We start from the raw sequence: 25,845 nt of genomic DNA, 5'->3' as shown, positions 1-25,845 counted from the left end.
TTGAGTACAGAGAGATAAACACAAGACAGAATCCACATTGATGAGACACCGGAGGGCAGTCAGACATTAATATCTTATGAGATGAGGATGGAATGGAAGACAAAGGAAGATTACATGAAAGTGATACTATAGCTGACCACAACCCACTGTTACTCCATCATTAAAGGGAACCTGTTTAAGGCAAACAGCTCAAAACATAGTTGTGACACACATATGGTAACTGTTCTACGACCAATCTTTTATTTTTTGGGTTCAGCCAGTATTGGGATACCCTGCCTGACCCACTCTCCAGGCCGTACTGCGCTTTAGCAATACAGACGAGTTTCAGAGCTGCCCTAGCTTGTAAATAGGCAACAAAGAAGCATGCTAATAAAGTCATCATTCTGGGGTCACTGCATTCAGGAATTCTCCATTCAGGTATCTCAGTCAAAATGGAAGAGAGCCTGTTTTATTTCTGTTGGGGTAAAGTTGGCCTGTAGGCATTGCTCCTAATATATATTTTAGTCAGGAAATTCAAGTCCCTGGTAAATCTGAAACTGGAACCAAAAGGTGCATTGAAGGCATTTGAGCAAATACCAAAACATGTGAACAATGCACCCTAAGAATGGGGGTTACACAAAAACATCTTTTGGTGGAATTAGGAAATTCTTACAATTAATTTGTTCATGTTGCCAGTGGTGTACCCCCATCCAATGACTGATCCCATTCCAAGAGTCCTGCGACTCTGATGGTGCTGAAGCTCCCCATATTGAAGAAACACTTCTCACCATGGACCGCTGACAGGAGTGACTTGTACTGAGGTCAGTCCACCTATATGGTGTAGGAAGGGGAAGAATTTTTTGGCCTCCAGACATCTTTTTGTGGCAAGCCCCGCCATAATATCGGTTTTAGAGATGGTGATCACAGTCTACCTGGGTCTCTAATGCTATTGTATGCTCCATTCTAGTGGGAAGGTCCTTTGTGGAGCCAATGGATAAGGAAGTTGGCAGTCTCCGCATTAGGCCCCCTTCTTCTATTCAATACCCACCATCACCAGCAACCTGTACTGGATCACACAAGGTGGCAAAGAGATTCCACACTTCCCCGGCACAGATTCCATACAGAGTCGATTATATCAAAACACCAGAGGTAGAGAGAGTAGTGATCATACAAGATCAAAGGAACAGAGCCTACGGATGGATTGCATACAAAATATCAAGTGATCCACAAAAGTATATATGAGAAGACATCCCAAATGCAGAACATAAATTCCGAATGAGATGTTTGAGATCCCAGAGAATCTGATACAGACAGGATTACACTAGATTCTACTACACACAGTCTGTACAAACTATAGGAGATCCCAGATCCCACACACAATGAATACTTTGTGATCCCACAGAGGATGGATTTTTTAAGGTGCCAATCAGAAATCCAACACAATGATTGGTTTATATAAAAAAATAGAGATAGATCTCACACAGATAAAACTATATGAGAATACAGGGACAGGTTGCATAGTACACGAGATGATATTGGAAGACCACCACACGCAGACCAATCGATACTTATCAGATTATATGCTGACTATAGAATATAAAATCAGAGAATAATTCACCAAAACTAGATGAGCAGATCACAAAGACAAATCAAACACAGACTATTATACATCACAAAAAGAGATCACACACAAGGAATGGATTACACTAATTATAAAAAGATGATAAATACAATAAATTATAAAGGATTTCAGACAAATATACTGCTCGGAAATACTGACACAAGAGGCAGATTTATATCACAGACACTGGATGAGATCAGATCACACAGCACAGAGTAACACAAAGAACCTACAAAGATTCCCAACATACAAAATGGATTATAACAAATCTTAGTAACCAGTCCAATGATTGAGAGATGTATCAGAATCAAAAAGACAATCACTTTCAGATCCCATCACGCAATGGATCACAAGAATTACACGCGTGACGTTTGTAAGACACAGCTAGAAGCCAGAATGTAAGATAGTAAAACGCCCAATATCAGACATACACACGTGTCTCACTATCAGGGGTTCCCATCAAAACCAGAGAAAACGAGCAGGGCCAGGAAGATCGGGTAATCGTCCCTATATTACAAGTAAAAAAAAAAAACTTCACAATGTGTAAACACAGAACTTTAACTTTTTGCAGTCACATTCTGCACAACTCCAAACTGTAACCACAAGGAATGAAGAGCACAAATTGTCCAAAATGTTTTTGTAAAACTGGAATATTAATAGGAGACACCTGAACTGAAATATGTGTCAGAATGACACCACAGAGAATGCAAAGTACGTATGGTCACACAGAACTCTCACAATAATAGGAATTTCAATATTTTCACACCCAGATAGAGACTACACTGTACGCAGCATTTACAGATTTTAGGTGACCCGGTCATAAGGTATCAACATAGAAAAAGTTTAAGAACCCTCAATATACCCAGATAGTTTTTAGTGCAACCAGACAACTCTCCAATTCCAGGTGCCCTTCTGTAACAAACAGCATTTAGCCTTCTTTATTTAACAGATCAATCAATCCATAAAGACTGGGTGTCATTTTAAAGAGGCATTGGGATGAACAGCGGATATCCTAGTTACATCTATGTTCAACCTTCACAAAGCAATAGGTGATTTAAGACTTAAGAATTCAACATGCTTTGCAGAAGCTTGCGGTATACAATGCTATTATACAGATTATTTAATTGTTTATGTTTCCTTTATGTTACCAAGAAATTCTCTTTGCTACTAATCATCAAATCTAGCAACTTTTCTCCAGAAGGCAGTTCATTGCACACATCTAGATTTGAATGAAGAAGGATGGAATGCTCTTCAAGGTCCAGGCCAAAAAAAAAAAAAAGCTCACTCACCTTTATTTTTGCAGATCTGTCAATCCCTCCAGAGGTTTTCTGGATTGGGATATGTGTCCTGGAATCAGCCCTTATGCTCCCTTCTTCATCACCCATTCCTACACTGCACAGGTGGCAGGATTGGGTGACATAGCCTACGGCATGTATAGAAGGAGCAGCCAGAAGCCTCCCGGGATGCATATCATGGGGTGGGTATCCCAGGAGGCTTTACGCTCCCATTCTGTCTTTATCACCGTGGAGGCGCATTAACCCTTTTTTTTTGGGGCGGAGGAGTCAAAAGGGCATCACATTGGCATTACTGTCATCTTTCAATGGTCAACCATTAATGAGTTTTTCAAAACTTTGCCATCTTGGGACACTGGGAAAGACTAAACAACAGCCTGGTCCCCATTGTTACTTAGGAGGAAAGGAGTTTCAGCAACCCCAAAAGGGAAATTTTTTACTTTGGGGAGATTGCACACTTTGTTTTTTGTCTGCGAGACTGAACTCTAGGAAAACGTGGCTCCCTCCTTGCTTCAAGGGTAATTGCTTGTTTGTTTGTTTTTTCCTCCATGGATTGTTAAAAAGCACTTTAAATTTACCACATCGATTACACCCGCAGCAGCAGGCACTCCCTTCCCCCCTCCATCACCTAGTGTTGTGGAAAATCCCTTTCCATCCTTATTTACAATGCATGGCTTTTGGTTTTGCATTTTGTATGATTTTGCCAGGACCTGAAACTGATGCAAGAGCATGAAAAAAAGAAAGCCTGCAAGATTGCAAAAAAAGTGCTCTTTAATAGGCAAAAAACAAGCATTTTGCCTTGTAGTGCAGGGAAAAAACTAAACTTCAGCTTTAAAATTCCCTCTAATTAAAAAACTAATCAAAAATAAAAAAAAACAAAAAGGCTTTAGGTATACTACAGTAGTCATTATCAATCATTTCTGAATAAATCACAAGTGGTCACTTTTTTTTTTTAAACAGTTCAGCACTGCAAATCAAAGCTTTAATTCTTGTGGCAAACAAAAAAAGTTATGCAGCATTTTGGGTTGTAAGGCCGGCAGACATACTGCACACAGAGATACCACTACAGGATAGTTCAGTTAAGTTTTTAACTTCTTGTTCCAAGTCTCCCAGAATATTCACCAATTTGTAGTAATCCTCAACAGAAAGATCCACTTCAGATTACAATTATATTTGCACATCTTCAAAGGTAAACACAAATAAATCATTGTCCCATGGGCATTGATCACATTCCTTGACAAGGTGGTTGGCTAATCAGCAAAAGAGCTATCAATGTTTTGAATGTTTTAACCTGAGTTTGTGCAAATAATGATATGACCGTGCACTAAAGAATGGCACTGAACACATTGGTTCATGGATTATCAGTCAACCATCCATGAAACAATGTGATGTGAGGATGGATTCCATTCGTCAAGGGCAAGACACTGCTTGAAGAGTTCACCATATGGCCCATGGTTGGGCAGCTTGTGGTTCAAATCTCTTCTCCACACAAAACAAGGTTGAAGTAATTGTATTTGAAGTAGCCAACACCTGTGGTCTGATTTTCAGTACAAAATAAATAAAATAAGTAATATAAGGCAATACATTTAGTTGATCTTTGAGATTAAACCTTTAGTTGATTAAAAAGGTAATAGTTCATTGTAAAAATGATGAACACCGAGTAATAAAAATAGCCCATGTGTTGTGCTTTAGTGGATTAAATAAATAGCTAAAGACGTCAGATCAGAACTGTTGTCACGAAGATGGAAATAACCGTTACCATGAAGAGGATAAAACCCTCCATCAAAGTATAGAAAAACGTGGATAAAAAACACAGCAAGAAGACAAATCGATAAAGTAAAAGCTGCAGGAGAACCAGTATACAGCAAAATAATAGAATTATCAATCAGCAGGTGGAAAAGCATTTCAAAGAGAAGTCTCCAGGGCACACACAATACAGTCCAGACTTGCCATGAAAGAGATGTTGCTAAACCCGGGTGACACTGTTTTTCCAAAACCGAGGTGACACTTCAACTCTGCTTGGACCAAAAACGCCAGATGTACTCTAGGGGGGTGAAGACGGGGGACCAGCACTGAGCAGAGCTCAGCTTACCTCTTACGGGTCCCAAGAATCGGTGGCTGCCCTTGGGCGGACTGCTGCTGGAGCAGACGAAGGTGAAGCTGGGGCAAGGTTTGGTCGGGGGCGAGTTCTGCTGGCTGCTGCTGCTGGTGGTAGTGCCGTTGCTATAACTCCGCGACCTGGTCAGACTGTTCTCGGACAATGAGGAGGAGCTGCAGAAGGATAGGTAAAAACATTAGATGAATTGCATCTAATCTGCAGTTATTGCTCTGAGGTCCAGTGCAACCAAAACTATGATCTTGGGTCAATTGATACATGGATTTTTACTTTATGCCCCATCCCTTAACCTAAACCAACCTGCCCACTCTTCTCGGAAAATGCATACTTGTGTACACATTCAGTGGCCTTGCCTCCAGTGTCAACTCCCAACCTGGTTCAAAATCTTCTATATGCCAGCCTTGCCTGCACAAAAATTATCCTTAGATGTCAATAGGGCTGAATCCCTGAAACAGCCATATAGAAGTCTATAAGAGATTTTGCAGGTGAGACTAGGAAACGGAAGCATGAACATTATACTCGTGGATTAAACAGGAAGATGAAGCACAAGAAATAGTACTGGCTTCCAAATGCCACAGACTCCTTATAGGAAGTGGTAATGTGCTCTGGAACACATCAGTAGGAGTATTGTGCTCTGAAATTCAGAACACTTTCTTCAAGGAAGGTAAAGTCTAGTATTTGTATGAATCACCAAAAATGAACTAAATTTGTATTTACTTAATACTTACTGGATGGGTTTTGGTGGAGTCTTTGTTCCTTTCTTTTTGGACCCCCCGCTTGTAGCAGCTTTGGTGTTCCTGACATGTTTCAGCATCCATGCCCTTAGGTTGGAAAGACTGTTATATTCTGACATGATAAGCCGGGGCCAAGGGTTACATTCCTCCAGGTCCAAAGCCGCAATGGCCACAGCTCTGCCCACCTAGGAGTCACAACATGCAAATCATCATATTAAAACTATAACCTTATAAAGGTCCCATAGTACATACACATGGAACAAGACAAAAAATATTACATTATACATACACAAAAAATGTACTGCTAGCCATCTACTTGTGTTTCCTGTACAGGGCCTCAATTTACAACAGGCCTTGCAAATTAGCATTTTATTATTCCTTTTGTGACCAAAAGTCATTGATGACTAATCAGATACCCAGGCAAAAGTTGTGTCAGTCTGCTGGTAACCTTTGCCATGTTTTGCAATTGCATACCAAAATACACTAAAATAATATAGGATATAATTTACTGCTGAACATTCATCACAAAGATTCACCTATGAGTTTCTATTCATTTTAACTATCATGCAGAGTCTTGAATAATCAAATGTTTTAATGTCAATTGTCAGTTGAATGCTGTATAGGTATCATTATATTATGTCTAGTTACATCCTGGAAGCAATAAGTGTACAATAACAGCAATCAATGCCTTACAAAAAAAATTAAATAAAAAAAAAGTCAGCAAATAAATGAAGTGCACCCTAAAACATGAGGGGGTGACCACCTATTTGGAATGGAATTCTTGTAAGCTGACACGTTTCACAATTTGGTGACAGATGAAGGATTACTCCAACGAACCTTGTAAATTGAATTCAATTACCAAAGGTTCATTGGAGAAATCCCCTCTAGTAATATAATAGCACCTCTACAAAAGCCGAGACAATGCCGGTGAAACGTTAATGACTGTATAGCTTGTAATTCTCTGAAGCCAAATGGCGAAACGCATCAGGATTCTGGAATACCTTTAAATGATGGTAAACGCATGAAAATGACGCAAGTGCTTTATTTATATATAATTATATCTAATTACTAATAATAGTTTTATACCAGAAAACTGCACTCTCCAGAAGCCAACTTTTGGTGTTCTAAAACTTCTTGCATTCACTATTCTCTTGAACAGAAAAATGCACAGCTCCTAGGCAAGGAGCACTTTAAATTAGAAACGGTTCCACATGAAACCAGGGAATAATTTAGTTTCCAAGGTAAAAATTAGAAAAATTTGAAAAATTAGAAAAGGAGGAGGTTGTGTGGAGCACATAGACATTAAATATGTTAAACCTCAAAATTGTGTGGGCACCTGAACAGCGACTACAGTACCCAAAACTGTCTAGAGGTGACACTTTAAAGGTCATTGCAGCTTCATCAATATAGAATTAACTGAAAGTGTTAGCCCTAGAATTATTCAATATATATTTTCACTATGATACAGTGTATTGTTCAATAGAGCTGTGTGCTGTAACAATTCAACTTTGGTCTGCATAGGCAGAAGTCACACCATTAGTGGCTGCCCAAAGACGAATCTAAAAGAATATCGAGAAGATGAGAAGGCAGGTAAGCGCAGTTGGTGGATACCCTTTGCAGAGACTCTGTTGCTTTGCCCTGCATGTGCAAGGGGTTCTGGTCCCAATTTAATCCTCAAATCTCACTAATACAGTTACAAATTAAAAAAAAAAAACATCACAATCTGCTTAAGTGATACCAAAAAAATACCACTAGTATACCAAGTAATAAACCCTAAAATGTTGCCTTAAGATATGTGTTCATTGAATATGTACCACCATTCTTGGTGACTGGATGTACTTTAAGTCTAGAAAACGGACACGGATGGTTTAACTCTCCTGACCACAGTTTGACTTTTAATATAACGTCTGGCCATGCCAAAACCTGTCAACTGACAATTAAACACGAGCAACCATGACATATTCTCCCTGCAAAATATTAAGGCCGTTATGCCCTTGGCACCATGAATTGAAAAAGAATGAACAAAGATTCCAAGCCTCGTTCCAGGAGTTCCAACTCTGTTCATGTTAAATGGAGGATTAGTATAGCCTAACGAATCAGACACATTTAATTTAAAAAAACAGAAGGCCATTAAATCAAACCCAAAAGTTTCTCTACAGTTCCAGTATAAATAAAAAAAGTTTATTTTTGTAAAACTGCTTGTAAAAGTATTTAAAGCTAACCCGTAGCCAGGTAATTACCACAAATTAAATGTATTTATTATTAATCAAATCTATGAAAGTCACAGGACTAATGCCTGGCTTACATCCTATGACCAGTAAGGATTTACATTACTAAAGCTGGCTTTTTCCTTATTTACATTTCAAAACCCAAACCTTCCCTTCCAAACTGCCATAATGCCATAACACCTCCCCAAATTCCTAAATGGCTGTTAAGCTGCGTACACACCTGCAATTTTTCTCGTTGGAAAGGATCTTTCACGATCCTTTCCAACGAGAAAAGACTGCACGATGCATGAACGATGCTGTACATACAGCACCGTTCATGCTCTATGGAGAGGGGAGGGGGAGAGCGACGGAGCGGCACCCTGCTGCGCGCTCTCCCCTTCCCTTTCATTAGGATCGGTCGTCGTCCATCGTCCATGGATCCGCCAGGACGGTCGTCGGACGATGGACGACGACCGACTGTACACACGGCAGATTTTCGCCCGATAGTTGGCCGATACCGATTATCGGGCGAGAAAAATTTGCCGTGTGTACGCAGCTTTAGGTTTGAGTGGAGATCTGAAGTAAAGATATGCAGTTACCTGCTCAAATATATCTGTAGTGAACTTGGGAGGGAATGCTGGTGGAGGTGGTGGTGTAGCTCGCCCACTGTCATGACATGCCACAGGGATGGAGTTCACACAGCGGCCAGTGTTGTAATTACACTCCAAAGTGTAACTGAAACAAAAAATAAAACAGTGCAGTTAATTAAAAAAAAAAAATATATGCACAATTGTAAAGAAAATCCTGGATGAATGTATTTTCTCCTTTACAAAATTTGTTGGTTTTCAAACTGCTGATTATGAAAGAAAGATTTTCTGTGTGTTTTCCACATTATTATTATTACTAAAACAAACTGAAAACACCGCTGTCATGCCTGCACAAGAGGCAAGATAAAGTTTTATATCACAGCAATAAAATGTTCTAAATATCAATTAGACTACTGAGATAGAAAAAAGGGGAAAATAATAAAATGGAGGAGATAGGTGAATGAATGGCATTCACAGCCTTATGACCATGTGTGGTATGAATAAAATATAGTGGTAAAAAACAATAAAATTACCTGCGAATAATCCCTGTGGCTTTGTGAATGGCTACTCGCCCACTGCCTTCTTTGGATTGGCCATCTCGCTTGTCTTTTGCATACATGTTCTTCTCCGAGAAATTGCAGCCCATGAAATCGAAGTGGGCAGAGTTTAAGGAGATCAGTTTGGGGTAAAGCATGTTCTCCACCTAGGAAAAACAAAAAAAAAAACATAAGAGATTGTTCTCAATCATGCAGCTCCAAGCTAGGTTTACACAAGCAGCAACATAAATGCTTGTCAAGTGTATCCGAGATCAGTGGTCATCAACGATTTCGGTTCCACGGACCATGAAAATCCCCGGCTCCTAACCGTGAATGTGCGGTGTCATCAAAGGGGTAGAAGCCTCCCCCATAGTGATGTCATTATGACAACCCAGCTCACTCCACCATCGCTGATCGAAGCCTGCGATGGGAGAGTGGGCGCATCACGTTCAGGGACACAGCCCACCCACTTCCCTGAGCCTGGGAACTGTATGGGGGATGTGGTCGGCCCCTCTGGCCGGTGCGTCCCCCCAGCGGGGTCCTTTTCCTGACCCTGCTCAGGGGTGCACGGCCCAGACCCGCAGACCCCCAGAATTTTCTCGCAGACCACTGGTTGGCGACCGCTGTCCTAGATGACAAGAAAAATTTTTTGGAATATTTGAGGGACCATGTCGTACAGAAAGTTTTACAGGTGCCATTAATTCACTGCGGTGCAGCGACAGGTTCACTGACAGCCTGCAGACTCTTTTTTAGGGAGAATCGCTACTTGGAGTAGAAGATGGGGATGAGAATAACGGAGAGACCCCATGTTGCTGTATGATGTACAGTGTACTCGTCGGAGAGCTAGTCCTAAGTGAAGGCCGTTGTTAAGTGAGGAATACCTGCATTGGGCTACTTCTTTCACGAATTACCCCACCTTGTCAGAAGGGCGATTGGACAAATAGATCACTGCCTAACAAAGCCACAGGACCCTTTTCTGCATAGACAAATCCAATTACTACACTAAACTCCCCCACCACAGTGTTTTGTTTGATCTTTTCTGGCACACATATCTTTTACAGGATATATTAACATTGTCACACCTGAAACTGGCCTACCAATCGTTAAAAATGTGTCCAAAAAAATAGTAACTGCTTACCAAATTTAAATACCATAAAACCAACCCATAGCCATGTGTGTGTTTGGCATAAAATAAAAACTAAATGTGACCTCACCTGGTTATTTTCCTCAGAGAAGTAATTCCCATACATGAAACAACCTCTCTTAGAAGCGTGACCATGTAAGTCCACATAAAAGGCAATGCCACTTTCCTGAGGGGGAATGGAAGGTGTCAACTCAGTGGTCAAGTCACATCCCCACCAGTTTTCGCAAGTCTCATCTGCCTCCGTCTTGAGTCCCGGCCCCAAGACCCAATCATCCTTTTCCCTGATTAAGTCTGTGAGCCCCGGGAGGATGCTGGCATCTGGTGCTTGGCCCTGAGATGACGTGATGTATGGACCTTCCCGATCCATACTGTTCAACAGGTTGTTGGTCTTCTCTATATCAGTCAAGGTATCCTCTGGTGGAGGTTGTGACAAGGAATGGTTGGAGGTTTTTGGCTGGAGTGTAGAGCTGGAGGATGACATAGATACCGAATCGCTGGGGCACACTCTGTTATGTACATGGTGGTAGAGGAGGACAGACTTTGCTCCATAGACAGATGGATGAAGTTCAAAGTCAGGGTTTAGATACTGGCGATTAAGGTTGACACCCCGAGTATCAGTCCTACAAAAACAGAAAGATTCAAGGCTGTAGGATTAAAACCAGCTTTGGCACAGAACAAGACAGCCAGATAATAATTTATGCAAGTTAAAAAGATAAAGGTGTATTTAAAACACATGAAGCCCGCAAATATCACTATCTACATTTTTCAGGTCCATTGAGAACAGTTCTATAGAACATGTAAGTACAGTAATCTTGTTATATATTCTTATCAGAAAAAAAAATGTAGCCATAAGTGCGAGACTCTGTAAGAGATAAAGCATCTTAGGAAGCCTGAAAGCTGAACATAAAGATGGGGATATCTCCACACTGCAAGAGGAATCAGATGAAATACTAATGCATTTCTCATCCATGCAGTCTTCCTCCTCTTTGTAGGTCTTCTACCCTGAACCAGCTCCTCTTCACTATCTGATCATTCATAGCTCTAAGACGCTATCAGAATTCTCAACCACCTTAAGGTTCCTGTACCATACAGGTGCAGCACATTTCCTTCATTTATAAGAGTAGTTTCATTAATTTTCTAACTATGCTTTGTGACTTTCCACCGAATGTCTTCCCTGCATTGTAATCATCAGTTTTTGGCTCCCGGCATTGAATACTTGATGAGTATAATAATTTACATGATTTACATAATCATGTAAATTATGTTATTGTTGTGAATATACATTTACTCTAGCCATTGTTTTAACGTCTATCTAAAGGGTGAACATCAGATTTTCTCAAGAAAAAATGCTGCTTCAATGAGATAAGATGATAATTCAATTAAAGGCTGAATCATCCAATGGCCTATTCACATGTTCTGAGGTAGTATGCAGATCTACCCTAATCTGTCCCCTTCTTTCTTCTAAAGCAGAGGCGTCAAACTCTGGCCCCCAAAAGGATTTTTTTTGGCCCCCAAAGGAATTCTAAATTTGAATTTTAGAATTAAATTTGCAGCTGGCCCGCTACTGCATTGAAATAGCTCCGCTACTACAATTCCCGGCATCACTCGCATTTATAGACCGGTGGGCTCTCTGCCTATGTGTGGCAACGCATTGGACTGTTTTATTAACTTCAAGGTTGGCCTGCGACTTTGTCTATGTTTTTAATTTTGGCCCACTGTGTATTTGAGTTTGACACCCCTGTTCTAAAGGGAGATTGAGAGTCCCAAATACCTACTTGAGAAGACAAATAAGACCAATCAAAGTATGACATGTCCACTTTCAATATAATGAGTTCTGTAGAAGGGTCTAACAAAATTTTACAAATCAAACTGAAATATTGTAAACAGGTATGAAGAAGCAGTACAGTCTTCCCGACTCACCTGTAGTGTCCCCGAACAACTCCATCAGGATTCAGCATGGGTATGAGCTTGAAGACAAACATACGGCGCAGCATGGCAGCCCGGGGATCATCCTGTCGCAAAATGAACTCCAGAAAGCCATTAAACACAAAGCTGGATGGCGTCTCCCCAGGGTGGACACGGCTGCTCAGAAAAAAAACCTGCCAACAAATTAATAAAATGAAAAGACAGTGACAACCGCACAGCGATTTACATTTCATTTTACTCAAACCTGCCAACTGCCTATATATTTAAGCTTAAGTCTTAGTTTTTACACACTTTACCCTACTGGATTCCAAAGAGGCCCTAAAATGTAAAAACCATGTCTAAAAGATGGCAGATCTTTTATGATGGCAGAAAAAAAAAAAAATCACCAGCGATCTCCCTACAGCTGATATTTTTACCAATTACTAAATTATTGTGCTTTGTTCTCTACAGAAACTGGGTGCTGGGCTTTGCTTCCTTGTGTCAGGATGGCTGTGATCTGATGACTGGTGGGCTAATGATCACAAAGCAGGGGAGTTGGAGAGGCACAGATCCACAAAATGAAAGAACCAGGGCAGGGAGATCCTTGCACTGCGTGTCCTCTGATACAACTCTCTCTCCAGTAAGGATAAAAATGATGAGCACAGTAGTGACATCAACAAAATCTCACTTCAAATCTGGTGAGACTACTGTTCAATGCAGTGCATTAATTTATCTCACACTGCAGGTATACAAATCTAAGACTATAATAAATAAGTGTCCAGTTTATGCCTCCTTTGGAGAGGTTCAAAGGAATAGGAAGTGCAGGGGAAAGTATCTCCATTTATTTCACAAGTTGCAACAAACCCTAACAGTGACTTTTAAACAGATCTTTTTTTTTCTTATTGGAGGTTAATTAGCCATGCGTACCCTCTTCCCAGTAAAACGATATGGACGTGGGTTGGAGCGATCTAGGAAAAGTTTATCCAGTCGGGGCTCCCGCTCTTCTGTCATCCCATGACATGAACTGACGGTGAGCAGGTCCACGCGTAGACCATCCAGGGAGTGACAGAGCAGCTCTCGATGATAATAGATGGAGTCTTGGGGACTGCTGGACAAAGCAGGAAGAAAACAGGCAAGTTGTATGACAAGATCACAGTTAACCAGAGAATGTAATAATGATTGTCAATTACATATCCATCTTCAATATGAAAAAACAAACAATTGAAACATTAAGACATTCTAAGATATAAAGTTAGTAATGCAACCATTCATTTTCAATCTACAGCTGGCTTTAAATGCAAAAAAGGGGTAAAAACACATTTTTTGATTGCATAGCAACAACTTGACACAAGGATTTCCCCAAAACCGTATTCCATTACCTATGCAAAATCAGCACAGGGCGTATTGTGCTAAGATATTACATATATCGCTACCAAAATTCTGAACTTATAGTTATAGATAGTTTTTGGGTTAGTTGGAGCAGTGAAAGTTAGAACCTATGTTAGATTTTATTACTACTTGTTCCCACGGGGTAGATTAAACACAAACCATATGTCACTTGCTATTATTAAATAATATTGGCGAATCCAAAATGTTACTGCTGCCAACAGAACAGGAGAAGAAAGGAGTTTTTCAAGCGAGAACACTTTCTGTTCAGTTCTAACCTTTACCATTAGAAAAAAATATTTGGCTTTAGAGGATCCTGATCAACACAATTGCTCCAAATCAATAACGCACCCAAGCAGGACCCATTCTGAGCTACAGATCATGAATTTACCTGCCAGGAGACATGAGTCTGCAATCACTGAATCTATCATCCAGGCCAGCCAGCATCTCCTGGCTCTCCTCGTATGAAAACGGGAAACAAAAAGCAAAATATGTTGTGGCTCCCCGGCAATCCAGAAAACGATGCACAAAGGATAAGATGAATTGGTTGTCCACCATCTGGGGAAAAAAATTAAAGACTTTAGATAGAGGCTTCACATTAGGTGAGGCTCAGTTCCCAATAAAACCTCCAACCAACTCAGTCACCCATCATCACAGACCGTGTACACCAAGGTTAACCCTTCTGACCTCACAGAAGTTGGCATTACATGAAATTTACAAGTCTGTGAAAAGGTCACAGGGAGGAATAATGTTATCTGTATCTTGCTACAGAACAGTATAAACGCATGGTGCTCTAGAAAGGTGCAGGGAGGCTCTAAAATGCATGTTGAGTCACATGATTATGGCCGTGTACCTGAAAGGTGGGTCTGTCACGGACACGTTCCCAGCGTGATCTTATCGGGACTGTGCGGACGAATGGTGCCATGCCCTGTGCATACAGCTTACTCTGCTTGTTCATGTTCATGATGTTAATCTTAATGAGCTTTCCTGGAGTGCCCCCACGTACGCTAAAATAGAACCACGATCTGCCAAAACCGGAAAAGATAGTTAGAGAGACAATTCTGAGCATCTTATGTACAAAGAGATACAGGCAGAGACTGCCCAGAGAATGACAGAAAAATTAAGAGACAAAGACAGAGGCATGACAGAAACCCCCAATGCACACACAGAAAGACAGGCATGAAATGTTGGCAAAGAACTTGTTGAATTATGCGAACCCAGTAGAGGAAATCATTAACTCTCTATACAATCTATACAAAATAAAAAGAAAAAAGAAAGCCACTACCAGTAAAGAACTAGAATAGTAAGTGAGAACGTGTTCTCAGTTTATTGCTTTTTTTCCTTACCAGAGACAAGAAATCAGAGATATATTATATTACACAGGCAGATCTTAACTTCCCTATTATTTACTTTTTGATAATAAAAAAATTCAATCTGAAGTAAATTTGAAGGAAATAACATAATTTTTATATTTTAATGGGTTCCGAACGGTCATGAATAGATTGGATGTGTTAGTTAACGATCAAGCTATATTGTTTTTATGAATAATAGACTTCATCCAATTAGAATTCCAATTGGTTTCTATCTGATGGAAACAATTACAAGAGTAGAAACTCTTACAAACATATGCAGTGTTTTGGAATATCAATCAGGTAATTCAGTTGATTAGAACATTGGCACTGCTTCTCTTTCCTAAGCCCTATAGGTAAATGCCCCTTTTAGCCTACATACCGGTTTCCATTCTCATATTCCGTATCTGCACAGTCCGGTTTGGTCCAGACATTAAATTCATAGTCCACGTTCTGTGACAAGCCACCAAAGGTTGTGCCGTTGCCTCCATTGGTATTTGGTCCATCACTGTCTCCGTCCAATCGTTCAACTTTCTCTACTCGAGCTAAATTTCCAGAGTCAAACTTGGAGCTGAAGAGTAACCCCCCGCAGCGGACTTCCATCACTGCGTGGAAGCAATAGGACGGCGCATTCTCTAAAAAAAACACACAACTTATTATCCTCCAGAATGATCGAGTTCCTTAAATGCCTTTACAAAGAACAGGGACTAATCACACCAGTTATACCAGACATAAAGACTTGTATGACAGGGGGAATATGTGGGTGGTAGCCAATTTACACATAATCATGTAAATCCTGATGTTGGTGCAGTAGCCTTTATGTTCTAGGCTTTGGGTAATTTACACTCAGATCAGTCCCTGATGTTTTCTTTCATCTTGTGATTTGATGCATAATTACATCGCCCGAGTGATCACTGGGGGGGGGAGAATAATGAAATGCTTCTTCCTACCTGCTGCAGTCCATCTTCCCAGATTCTATCAGCCTAGACATAGCCATGATAGTATAAGCCGGTTTTATTATTTATGGAGACATCCTTACAGCACGGTTAACTTGAAAAATCGAAATTGCTACAAAAGAAACTAGGTGCCTTTTCAGGAGCCTGTGTGTTGAAATTCCAATGAGATGGCCAACAGTACTTTATAAAGCCTTCAGTGAGTTGAATACTTATGCCCCCTGTCACCTACAGTGGCTGCGCCCATTGATTTATACTTCCTGCTTTGATGTATGTGCAGGAGTAAGAATCCAGTGACAGATGGGGAATAAGGAAATATACACACCCCGGGGTGTGGAACATTCATAGCAGCTACGCAGAGGCGTTTTAATAACAAGAAAGGTAACTACCTTGTCTCTTTTACACAACAAATACAAAAAAGTAAGGGAAAGAATACCTTATAAGTCACCCCTAAGATTCAAGAATACAATTTATGAAATAAAAAAATACTGCTGCTGCGTAATATATTGAGACAGAATTTATTCCTGAAGATCATTCAGTTTCTGATGAGTCCACTTTAAGTACCAACAGGGAACCTTTTACCTACTGTTATTATACAGTATTTATATAGCGCCGACATATTACGCAGCGCTTTGCAAAGTCCATAGTCATGTCATACCTGTGGATCATATTTTTCATCATGCTCTCTGTTTGAATTGCTTGGGTTCATAAGGAATAATATGAAAGCTTCCACTACTGCTGCAAATGCTGGTTACCTGGCTGCTACTTGCCCTGATAATAAAATCATGCAGGACAGAAGCCGGCAGACCTCCAGGTCTGCAAATTTGTTTCCACTTGCTCCACTGAAGCCTTTGAATGAATAGCAAAGTGCAAACCAATACTTTCAACAACAAAAAAAATGTAGCAATGGCAGCATGTGTATTTTCCCAATACAGATTTTCTTTACATGGGATTTTAATTCATGTCCCTGCTTGATGAACATTGCAACCTTGTATGTGAGTAAAATACAAGGTATGTGAAGAAAATAAAAAGAAGGGCTTTAGTTTATTTACCATTTCTATCATATATAGATCATTTAGGGAAATCGTGCCCAGGGTGACAATTCTAGGAGAGGTTCTGCTTTGAAAGACAATGCTAGACATGTAAATTCCAGGGAAGATTCCAAATAGCTCACATGGTGAGAACTAAATCTAAAAGGCTTCACAAATTGCTAAATTTTAGGCAAACACCCTGATCTTATCGAGAACAAAGGACAAGACTAATGATAGCCCAGACACACAGCTGTCACACAATGGAAGAAGATTACATAACAAGTATGATGTGCACCCCACCCTATATTTACTCCCACATACATACTGCAAGCAGAGACACTAATAGGACTACACAAACAGTGATAGAAATCTTCTTGCAGACCTGTAGATATCTAAGGCTAGATACATAAGGGTAGATAGCAAAGGGTTTGCATGCACAGGTTGGTGTAGGATGCTGGCATATGACAGGAGTGTAAGGGAGTAACATCAATCCTAGCTACTCAAGATGGCCAAAGATTAGGCAAGTTTATTATATTGCAGAATGAACATCGGCTGAAATAAATCACCTGCCTGGTTTTTTATTTACTTAACATTATTTGTAAAAGCCCTCAATTTATACAAACTGTGCCCAGCAAATCCCACCCTGTCTTGGCTTCCTTCTTTTTTCCAGGGTTTGTCCTTTCCTCCAACACCGCCATGTTCTTTCTTCTATCGTATGTGTTCTTCCTAAAGTCTACCTATCTCGCACTGTGCAGGGGTCAAGACTGAGTGATATGTCTTCATCAAAGTGTAAAAAAAAATAAGTGCTGATCTCACTGTGCATGATTGAGCTCAAGTATATATTTTTTTTTTTAAGTATTTGAGAAAAGCTCCGATGATGCAGAAGCAGCCTGCAGCCTCCTGGCATATGTGTCATAAGTACCACCACTGCGGTAGTTGAAAGCTGTGTATGCCCAGCACAGCATTGGTTGCCATGATACCCAGAAATCCCAGCGCTTGCTGGGACCTAACACCCGTGTGCCTAGGCATGAGATACGTCATCCTGGCACAGCCAATCAAGTTGGCTGAAGAATGTATCTAGACAGATGAAGATGGCTGCGCCCTGTGCCAGAACAGGGACAGGCGAATATAGCAGGGTTTAACTCCGCTTTAAAAAGGAGCTCAGCCAACCCCAAAAATCTTCACTGCATGCACTGCACACAACACTTTCTCAGTCAGTTTGCCATAAGTAGAAAGCTCTCAGCTGTTACCTATAATAGTCAGCGAAGTCATGCAAAGTCAGCGGGGCTTTGTTGGTAAAATAAACAGCGGGTACAGTCCCATTCACTGCTGGGTGTGGAATCTGAAGGCATTCCTGGTCAGACATATACCAAGAAAGCCATAGTTTTATAAGATGTTTGCTAAATAATTTGCCCCAAAATCAAAGTCATCTCTACAATGAATGAACTCTTACAAATCCCAGCCATTACCTTTTACCAGGTCCCCTTTAAAATATCTATTGGAATAAAAAGATTGATGATGTATTTTCATGTGTCATGCTTGATTTCTCACCATCAGCCTGCTAGGTAAAGTTGTCTGATCATGCTGCCCATGTACACTCTTGTTATCTTCTATCACCTGAAAAAGAAAGTGAAAATACAATTATCTTAGATGTTATATGATTGATGAATGCTAAATTTAAAAATTTCACTAAAAACGTGAAATCTAAAACCTGGTCACCTAAATCACACCGTGTCTCCATTCATTAACTTGAATTACTTTCATAACTAAAAGCTGCTTAGAACAGAACCATCCGCACCATTTTTACATCATTTGTTTATTAAATGGACTTTAAATTAAAAATGATAGATAAATGTCATTTAGAAAGGCTTCATTAGATTTACCATTTCTGTTATATATATATATATATATATATATATATATATATAATTTAAAGGAAATAGTGCACAGAGTGTCACTTAAAGCTGAAATTCTGCTCTGGAAAACAGGGATCACGCAGGTCTGTATGGCAGACAGGCGACCAACACTTTTCAAAACAGAAAAAAAAAAAAAACTATCATTTTTTGAATAGCTTTTTGTCTATAGATTCCATATCCCTATTTAATGTAGTGCTGCATAATATGTTGGCACTATATAGTTTTTATTACTAATATATGAATATAATTTTAGCAAAACAATAACAGAAGAAACATGTAAGTATAAGTATTATTTGGTATTTAAATAATGGCAAAATTATCTTTAGTTAAACTGACTCACAGAGCTCTATAAATTATTCTCCTTTCCAATTGCTCATATTTGTTTCTTTACTTTTGTGACAGCTGTGCACTTTTGATGATCGGCCACTAGGTGGCAGAACGAGTCATTGTAATAATAGGAGACCTATAGAGAGATGTGATTATCTGTCAGTGAATTTTAGAGGAAATGACTGGGGTAAAATTTTTACATAGAGCACAATAATGGCATAACTTACAGGATATTTTGGTTGTGAGTAGGTTTTATATGAAGTTTTTGGCTGCCTTTTCCCTACTGCCGGAAGGAAAACTGCAGCTTGTTAACATTTTTTAGTAAGTGTAAAACGAAAAAAAATTTACTGGCCAGTGCAACAGAATTTTCCCAATGTACTAGCAAAATGTGTATTGTAACCGGATGGTTCACTAATATTCTTCAATATTCCTATTGAAAATGATTATTCCTGCAGTTATACACAATATGTAATATCTGTAAATATTTGCTGCACTTGCACAAAACCTAGTCCAGCTTTTCCCACCTGTTGTTACTAGGAAGGACCTTTGAAATCACTTTCAGGTCTTCAGGACCCCCTGCAATAATTACTATATCCACAGCTTGCAGTATATTAGTGAGGTGGTCAGTGGGAAGAATTCCTCTTACATTGCTGGCAACTGAAAAGTAACGTCACCCTTACAGATAGCCCAAAAAATTATCATTTAAAGTGACCTGAGGGACAAACTACTCATTGCTCAAAGAACCCCTAGAACCTCTGGAGGAACCCTGGTTGATGTAGTTCAATGAACCCCCATGACAGTAGAAAGCATTCATGATGGTTTTATTACACAGCCTGAGATGGACTCTGCCGCCATTTATAATCCAAGGAACTTCCCAATTCTCACAGCAGTACAAACCAGCCGTACTTACATCCCTGAAAATCCTCTCCGCAGCAGAACTGTAATATAATATCTGCTTTTTTGAAAACCAAATGACCAATATTCTGGAGGATTCCGATGAAATGTTGTGCTGTGACAACCACTTTATTAAAAGAAGAGGTCAGAAGTGGCGGTCTCCATATTTCTCACCACAGGGGATGACTCATGCAAAATTCAGACCTTTCACAGAACAGGAGAATCGAGAAACACGAGATTCTTATAACAATAAAGAAGGTGGCTGTCATAATTCCTTTTTGTGTGTCTTGGCTAAAAGTTTAGTGTGACTTCTTTAGCCCTGGATAAAAGATGAAATGAAAAGAATGGCCAGTTACTATAAACACTCCACTGTGCGTTTCCTAAGATAAAAACAATACCACGCCATAACCATTGCTATGCAACAACTGCCCGGCACCAAAGAATGGACGCGGCTTGGAAAGATTACACTCTTAGAAGGCAAATGTGTAGTCAAATGGAAACAAATAGACATGTCAATGTGATGGCTGCATTTGTTTTCTTTTTTCCCCTGGTTATTGTGTCTGTAACACATTTCTCATCCCAAGGTGACCACATTCAAGCACCGTATTGTATCTCTGCATTATCAGCTTTGTAGTTGTCTACAAACGTCTCTTCCATACGTGGGGGAAGAAGGAGAACCAGAGTGTCAGGTGGTCAGTAAGATGAATGTCTCTTACATTGCTGGCCCGTGGTAAGAATGTCACCCTTACAGATAGCTAAAGATCATTGGTGTCACCTAAACTGACCTGAGAGGCGCAAACCCTTAGAAACCTTTGGAGGAACCCTGAATGAGAAACACTGACCTAGCGGATATCCGGCCGATTCCGGTGAAGAGCTACCATTTAAAGCTGTGGGAGAGGTTTATCCTCCCTCCAGATGTTATTCACAGTGACAAAATCAAATACCTATTTACATTACTCAACCCGATTGCTTTGAGAATTTGCCTTGTTCAGATTTGGCTTTCATTGGCCCTAAAAGTGGAACTTTACTCTGTTCTGTCACAGGGCACCGATATCGTCTTCCTAAATACAAACTTCGGCCATCCTAATTGGCTGGAATGACACCTCCCGCGCAGGCGCCGGAGTTTATTCATTCCTGGCATGGGAAGCCGGGTTTCCTTGCAACCAAAGCCGAGATGCACATGCACAGCTCAGCTCTGAAAGTTTCCCTGAGCAATCATGTAAGTAGGAGGGATTATTGCGGAAGGGACATCACCTTTGGTTCCTCTTTAAAAGCAAAGTGTGCACTGGCAGCGTTTGGGAATAAATCCCTGGTCCTGAGATAACATCCAACTCTGTAGTCATTTCTCATCATATACTCCCAACCTGCATGACCTTATGGGATAAGACCATAAAACAAGCTTTAAAATTCCATTAAGAGTGATTGATGTGATTCCCCTCTCCTATTGTATGCTGCTTCCCAACCTCTTAGATTGTAAGCTCTTCGGGACAGGGTCCTCTTCTCCTCCTGTGTCACTGTCTGTGCGTCATTTACAACCCCTATTTATTGTACAACCCTGTGTAATATGTTGGTGCTATAAAAATCCTGTTTATTAATTTTAATTGATTGCTTCACCTACCAAAGGCTGAGGTTGGGCTGAATCCTAAGGAGAATTTTATGGAGCTCTTTAGCAGCAATGTCCATGGAATCTGTTCTAACACCTTTGCAGTTATGGTGCTGATGGGCGATCACACACACAATCAGCAACCTGACCGGCATGACACACCATGGGGAAGGATGAAATCACACTACCAGTAACCCACATGACTTCATCCGGCTACCAGCACTGCTAAGATTTATTAAAGGGAAGGGGAAGCCTTTTATTCATCTATCTGGTAATGAGCTCAATGCATCCACCCAAAACCATCACTTCAATTAAAAGTGGAGTTTATGTGGAGGATGGAGGGGGGGTCCTTGCTATCATCGCTGTGTTCTTCTTCACTCAAAAAAGCCACCAGAAGCTGAAATACACATTTTGATAGAACTGGTAATGTTCTATAATTTAAAGATCTGTACACATGTGCGTACACACGAATACATAAAGGGTATTTTTGGCTGTATTTATTAATGCAGAATGGTGATGGTGTTGTGCTGTTCACCTAATGAAAGCACCAATTGGAGATTTTATTCTGCAATGTAGCCAGGCTGCGTAAACAGTAATAATGTCAGTGTGTTGTACTGTACTAATGTGACACAGATAATACCAGTGTTCTCCCCAGCCCCTTTCAGTTGGGTGCACCACCTGGCATTGGACAGTTGGGGGAATAATACAAAGACAATGGAAAAAAGGAACATAGAAAAGAGGTGGGCATTAGAAAGTTGGAACAAAGTATGGGGGGGTAGAAAGCTGAGTGAGATATAGGGGTTACTGGATTCCCACTGGAACAACAAGGAACACTAAATTTGTTGCCTCGTGTGACCCCTTCTCCCCCTCCCACCGTCACATTTTGACCACCTGTCTACAACTCATCCCCACCTGAATGTGTGGTTACTGGAGAGTTGGGTCACAATAAAGGGGCTGCCGCCCATCTACAGCTTCTTCCCACCCAGCATAAAAAAAATTCTGGAGAGAATATAATAAACCAATGCAGTCTGTCTTGAATGGAGTGCTGTGTCCTCATCATGCTACCAATTGGCCCTCAAAATCGTACCAGTCTATGCTAACTGAGCCCCATACACTTGAGGTACAAAGAGTTGCATATCACGGTCGCTGCAAATACTCGGTAATGATCCATCCCAATAACAGTAGGAATGAACGTGTGCTGTACAGACAACATTATACTTCCAATGTAGAGAAGGAGGAGCGCGAGTCACCCCGCTGTGTCCTCCCCATTGGAAACAGAAGTCACTGCTAGCTGTTAGTTGTTCAGAGAACTCAGCAAGGACGATGGGAGAGTTATACAGATGCCCGATTTTCAAGACATTTAACCCCCCAACGTTTGTCCCAGGCACAGGTTTGGGGTAGCCGTAGCCTGTCAGAGGTGGAGGGTGTCTCTATATAGCCAAAATTTTCCCTGATTATCACAAAGCATTGACCACTTGGACTTTGGCTCTTTGTGATCACCATTAAAGTGGAACTAAATCCACGTGGCTCATCTATCCATGTTCCATCGCAGGGTGCTTCCATCTTTCTTTACTTCCTCTGGCGGTCTTGATTGGTGGTGTCGGGATCATGTGACTGCTTCGCAGACATGCAAAAGTTCATCCTGCCCCAGCTGTCCTTGGCAACCAAAGCAGATGTTGAGCATACGCAGCTCAGCTTTGTAGTCAGTAACCTGGAGTAATCAGGCAGGTAAAACACATTACTGCAGAAAGGACATTGCCTGTCTATTTGTAATATATTGACGTACCTGATCAAGCATTTACCTGATGATGTCCTACCTAGGCCATTGTTCTGACTTCACTAGGTAATTACAGACAATAGAAATATTTACAAAACATACAAGAAATAATGCAGAAAAAAATCTACAATCCCATAATGACTGGTTACTGAGAATCTGTATTTACTGCAAATACACATTTCTCTGCCATGCAGGAACAGGAACCCCCACCTACCTAAACAGAATCTCCTTCACCATGTATGTAGCTTCTGTGCTAAGGGCCACATATAAAGCTCCTGTATCAGAAGTAATGCCTGCACCTCCTCTACAACTTATGTATGGGATAGAAAATATACTTTTTATATATCCAAATGTTCCTCTTATATCATGTATACCGCACATGGTCCTTGCATGTGGTGTCATGTGACTCCTGAAATGCACACGGCTTGTCTACATCAAACAATATATAGAGCGTGTTCCTACTACTTATATGCCCGAGAAGTGAACATGTAGGTAGCTGATGTCTCTCTATTCAAGCAGCTCTCCTACCATGTGTGACGACTGTTCTTAGGTCATCAATCATTATGTATGCATGTAGCTCCTTCATGGTTAGAGAGCCTGTATCAGGTATCATACCTGCAGCTCCCTTACCATGAGCGTAGTCCCTGTTATCATGGCCCATGGATGTAGCATGCAGCTCTATTACTACTAATCCTGCATGCAACTTTTTGAGTTATATATCCTAAAGCTCCTCTATCACATCACGTATGGAGCTCACAGCTTTGTATCTGGTGTCTGGTGAAGGCCATGCAGCTTCTCTACTATGAGTCGGGTAGGAAGCTGGGTCCTTTGTTATGAGGTATGTATGATCCTGTGTCAGCGGCCATATTCATTGCCCAGAACATCTCAGATACCAGGCCACTGCTCAGTCATTTAACAATTTTACATTCTACAGACACAATTCAATATGTAGAATTCATCTCTCCACTTGTTATACATGTCGCTTCCCTACTAGGAGCCATTGATGTACTCCCTATAATCAGGATCCAAGACTCGAGCAGGCAACTCCGCCATGGCACCTGCCAGCTACTCCGTGGCCGGATTGAACACTGAATCACCAATATGTGAAACATTTCAGTGATGAATTAAGCTGCTCCTGTATTATATCATAGGATCAGAGACTCAACCAGGTAGCTCCTCTGTGGCCAGATTGAACACTGAATCACCAATATGTAAACTATTTTAGTGATGTATCAAGTTGCGCTTCTATCATATCATAGGACCAAATAAGGCAGCTCCTTCGTGGCAATGGCAGCTCCTCCGTGGCACCCGGCAGCTCCTCCGTGGCCGGATTGAACACTGAATCACCAATATGTAAACTATTTTAGTGATGTATCAAGTTGCGCTTCTATCATATCATAGGACCAAATAAGGCAGCTCCTTCGTGGCAATGGCAGCTCCTCCGTGGCACCCGGCAGCTCCTCCGTGGCCGGATTGAACACTGAATCACCAATATGTGAAATATTTTAGTGATGTATGAAGTTGCTCTTCTATCATATCATAGGACCAAATAAGGCAGCTCCTTCGTGGCAATGGCAGATCCTCCGCCACGTGCCTCTGTGGCACTCGGCAGCTCCTCCGTGGCCAAATGGAACACTAATTCACCAATAAGTGAAACATTTCAGTGATGTATCAAGCTGCTCCTGTATCATATCAAAGGACCAGAGACTCAATCAGGCAGCTCCCCCGTGGCGTCCTGCAGCTCCTCCATGGCATCCTGCAGCTCCTGAAATCGCCATTATGTGAACCATTTCAGTGATGTGTCCTTTATGCTTCTCTATGGTATCAGGTTTGTAGCTGGATCTCTGTTCTTTCCCTCCCCCCAACACAGCTGTCCCCTTTACAAACACCATGTACACAGCTCCCCCACCATCAGCCCTATACACCCATCCTATACCCAGCCCCCCATCATGAGGGTGATATGCAGGTATACACAGTGCAGCTCTCACCCCAGTCATACATGTAGTATGTTCCCCCAGCAGCAGCCATGTATGTGTCAGGTATGCACACAGCCCGTGTCCCCAGCGCTTACAAGCACCACCCGCAACTCCCATGTAGCTCACGTACTGTGACAGCCTTCCGCGACACCTCGCTCCCTCTTCTCCCAGCTGAGTCCGGTGTAACCCAAACAAATCCCCCTCCCTCCCCTTCTCCGGGCCAGACAACAACACTCTTACGTCAGATTGGTCCGCTCTTCCACCTTCCAGCACTAGGTATTTCTATTGGTCACACAGCCAGCATGTGCGTATCAAGCCTCGTTTTCACTACACGGACTGGGGAGACTTTTAGTAACTATGGCAACTGGGGAGTAAAGCAGGATGGGCGAGATTGATGGGCTGTCGTCACTGAGTACAGGCGAAAAGAGCGGGAGGGACTTGGACTGTGGTGAGCTTTGGTTGGCATATCAGCGTCCTCTGGTGGTTATAGCTGAGGTACAGTGTGAATGTTG

General features: G+C 41.1%; 1 protein-coding gene across 3 annotated transcripts in view; it reads right to left on the bottom strand.

The window, feature by feature from the left end:
* The window catches only part of AGBL5 (AGBL carboxypeptidase 5), a 41,828-nt gene extending 16,279 nt beyond the window's left edge, over window positions 1-25,549 (bottom strand). The window contains exons 1-12 of one of the 3 annotated variants that reach the window (XM_072407317.1): window positions 25,464-25,549; window positions 18,392-18,457; window positions 15,239-15,491; window positions 14,361-14,532; window positions 13,899-14,065; window positions 13,049-13,226; window positions 12,137-12,315; window positions 10,287-10,836; window positions 9,070-9,239; window positions 8,549-8,684; window positions 5,737-5,927; window positions 4,985-5,163 (exon numbers count right to left, since the gene is read on the bottom strand). In XM_072407317.1, coding sequence (XP_072263418.1) covers window positions 4,985-5,163; window positions 5,737-5,927; window positions 8,549-8,684; window positions 9,070-9,239; window positions 10,287-10,836; window positions 12,137-12,315; window positions 13,049-13,226; window positions 13,899-14,065; window positions 14,361-14,532; window positions 15,239-15,459 — 2,143 coding nt within the window. In that variant the 5' untranslated portion in view covers window positions 15,460-15,491; window positions 18,392-18,457; window positions 25,464-25,549. Of the gene's footprint in view, window positions 1-4,984; window positions 5,164-5,736; window positions 5,928-8,548; window positions 8,685-9,069; window positions 9,240-10,286; window positions 10,837-12,136; window positions 12,316-13,048; window positions 13,230-13,898; window positions 14,066-14,360; window positions 14,533-15,238; window positions 15,492-18,391; window positions 18,458-19,993; window positions 20,257-25,463 lie in introns of those variants that run through there. The other 2 variants (XM_072407315.1, XM_072407316.1) reach the window with 2 other exon arrangements.
* Window positions 25,550-25,845: the final 296 nt, after the last annotated feature.

The sequence above is a fragment of the Pyxicephalus adspersus genome, chromosome 4, assembly GCF_032062135.1.
Source record: "Pyxicephalus adspersus chromosome 4, UCB_Pads_2.0, whole genome shotgun sequence".
Lineage (NCBI taxonomy): Eukaryota > Metazoa > Chordata > Amphibia > Anura > Pyxicephalidae > Pyxicephalus > Pyxicephalus adspersus.
Note: the sequence above shows the minus strand (reverse complement) of the source record. Positions and strands in the feature narration are given on the sequence as shown.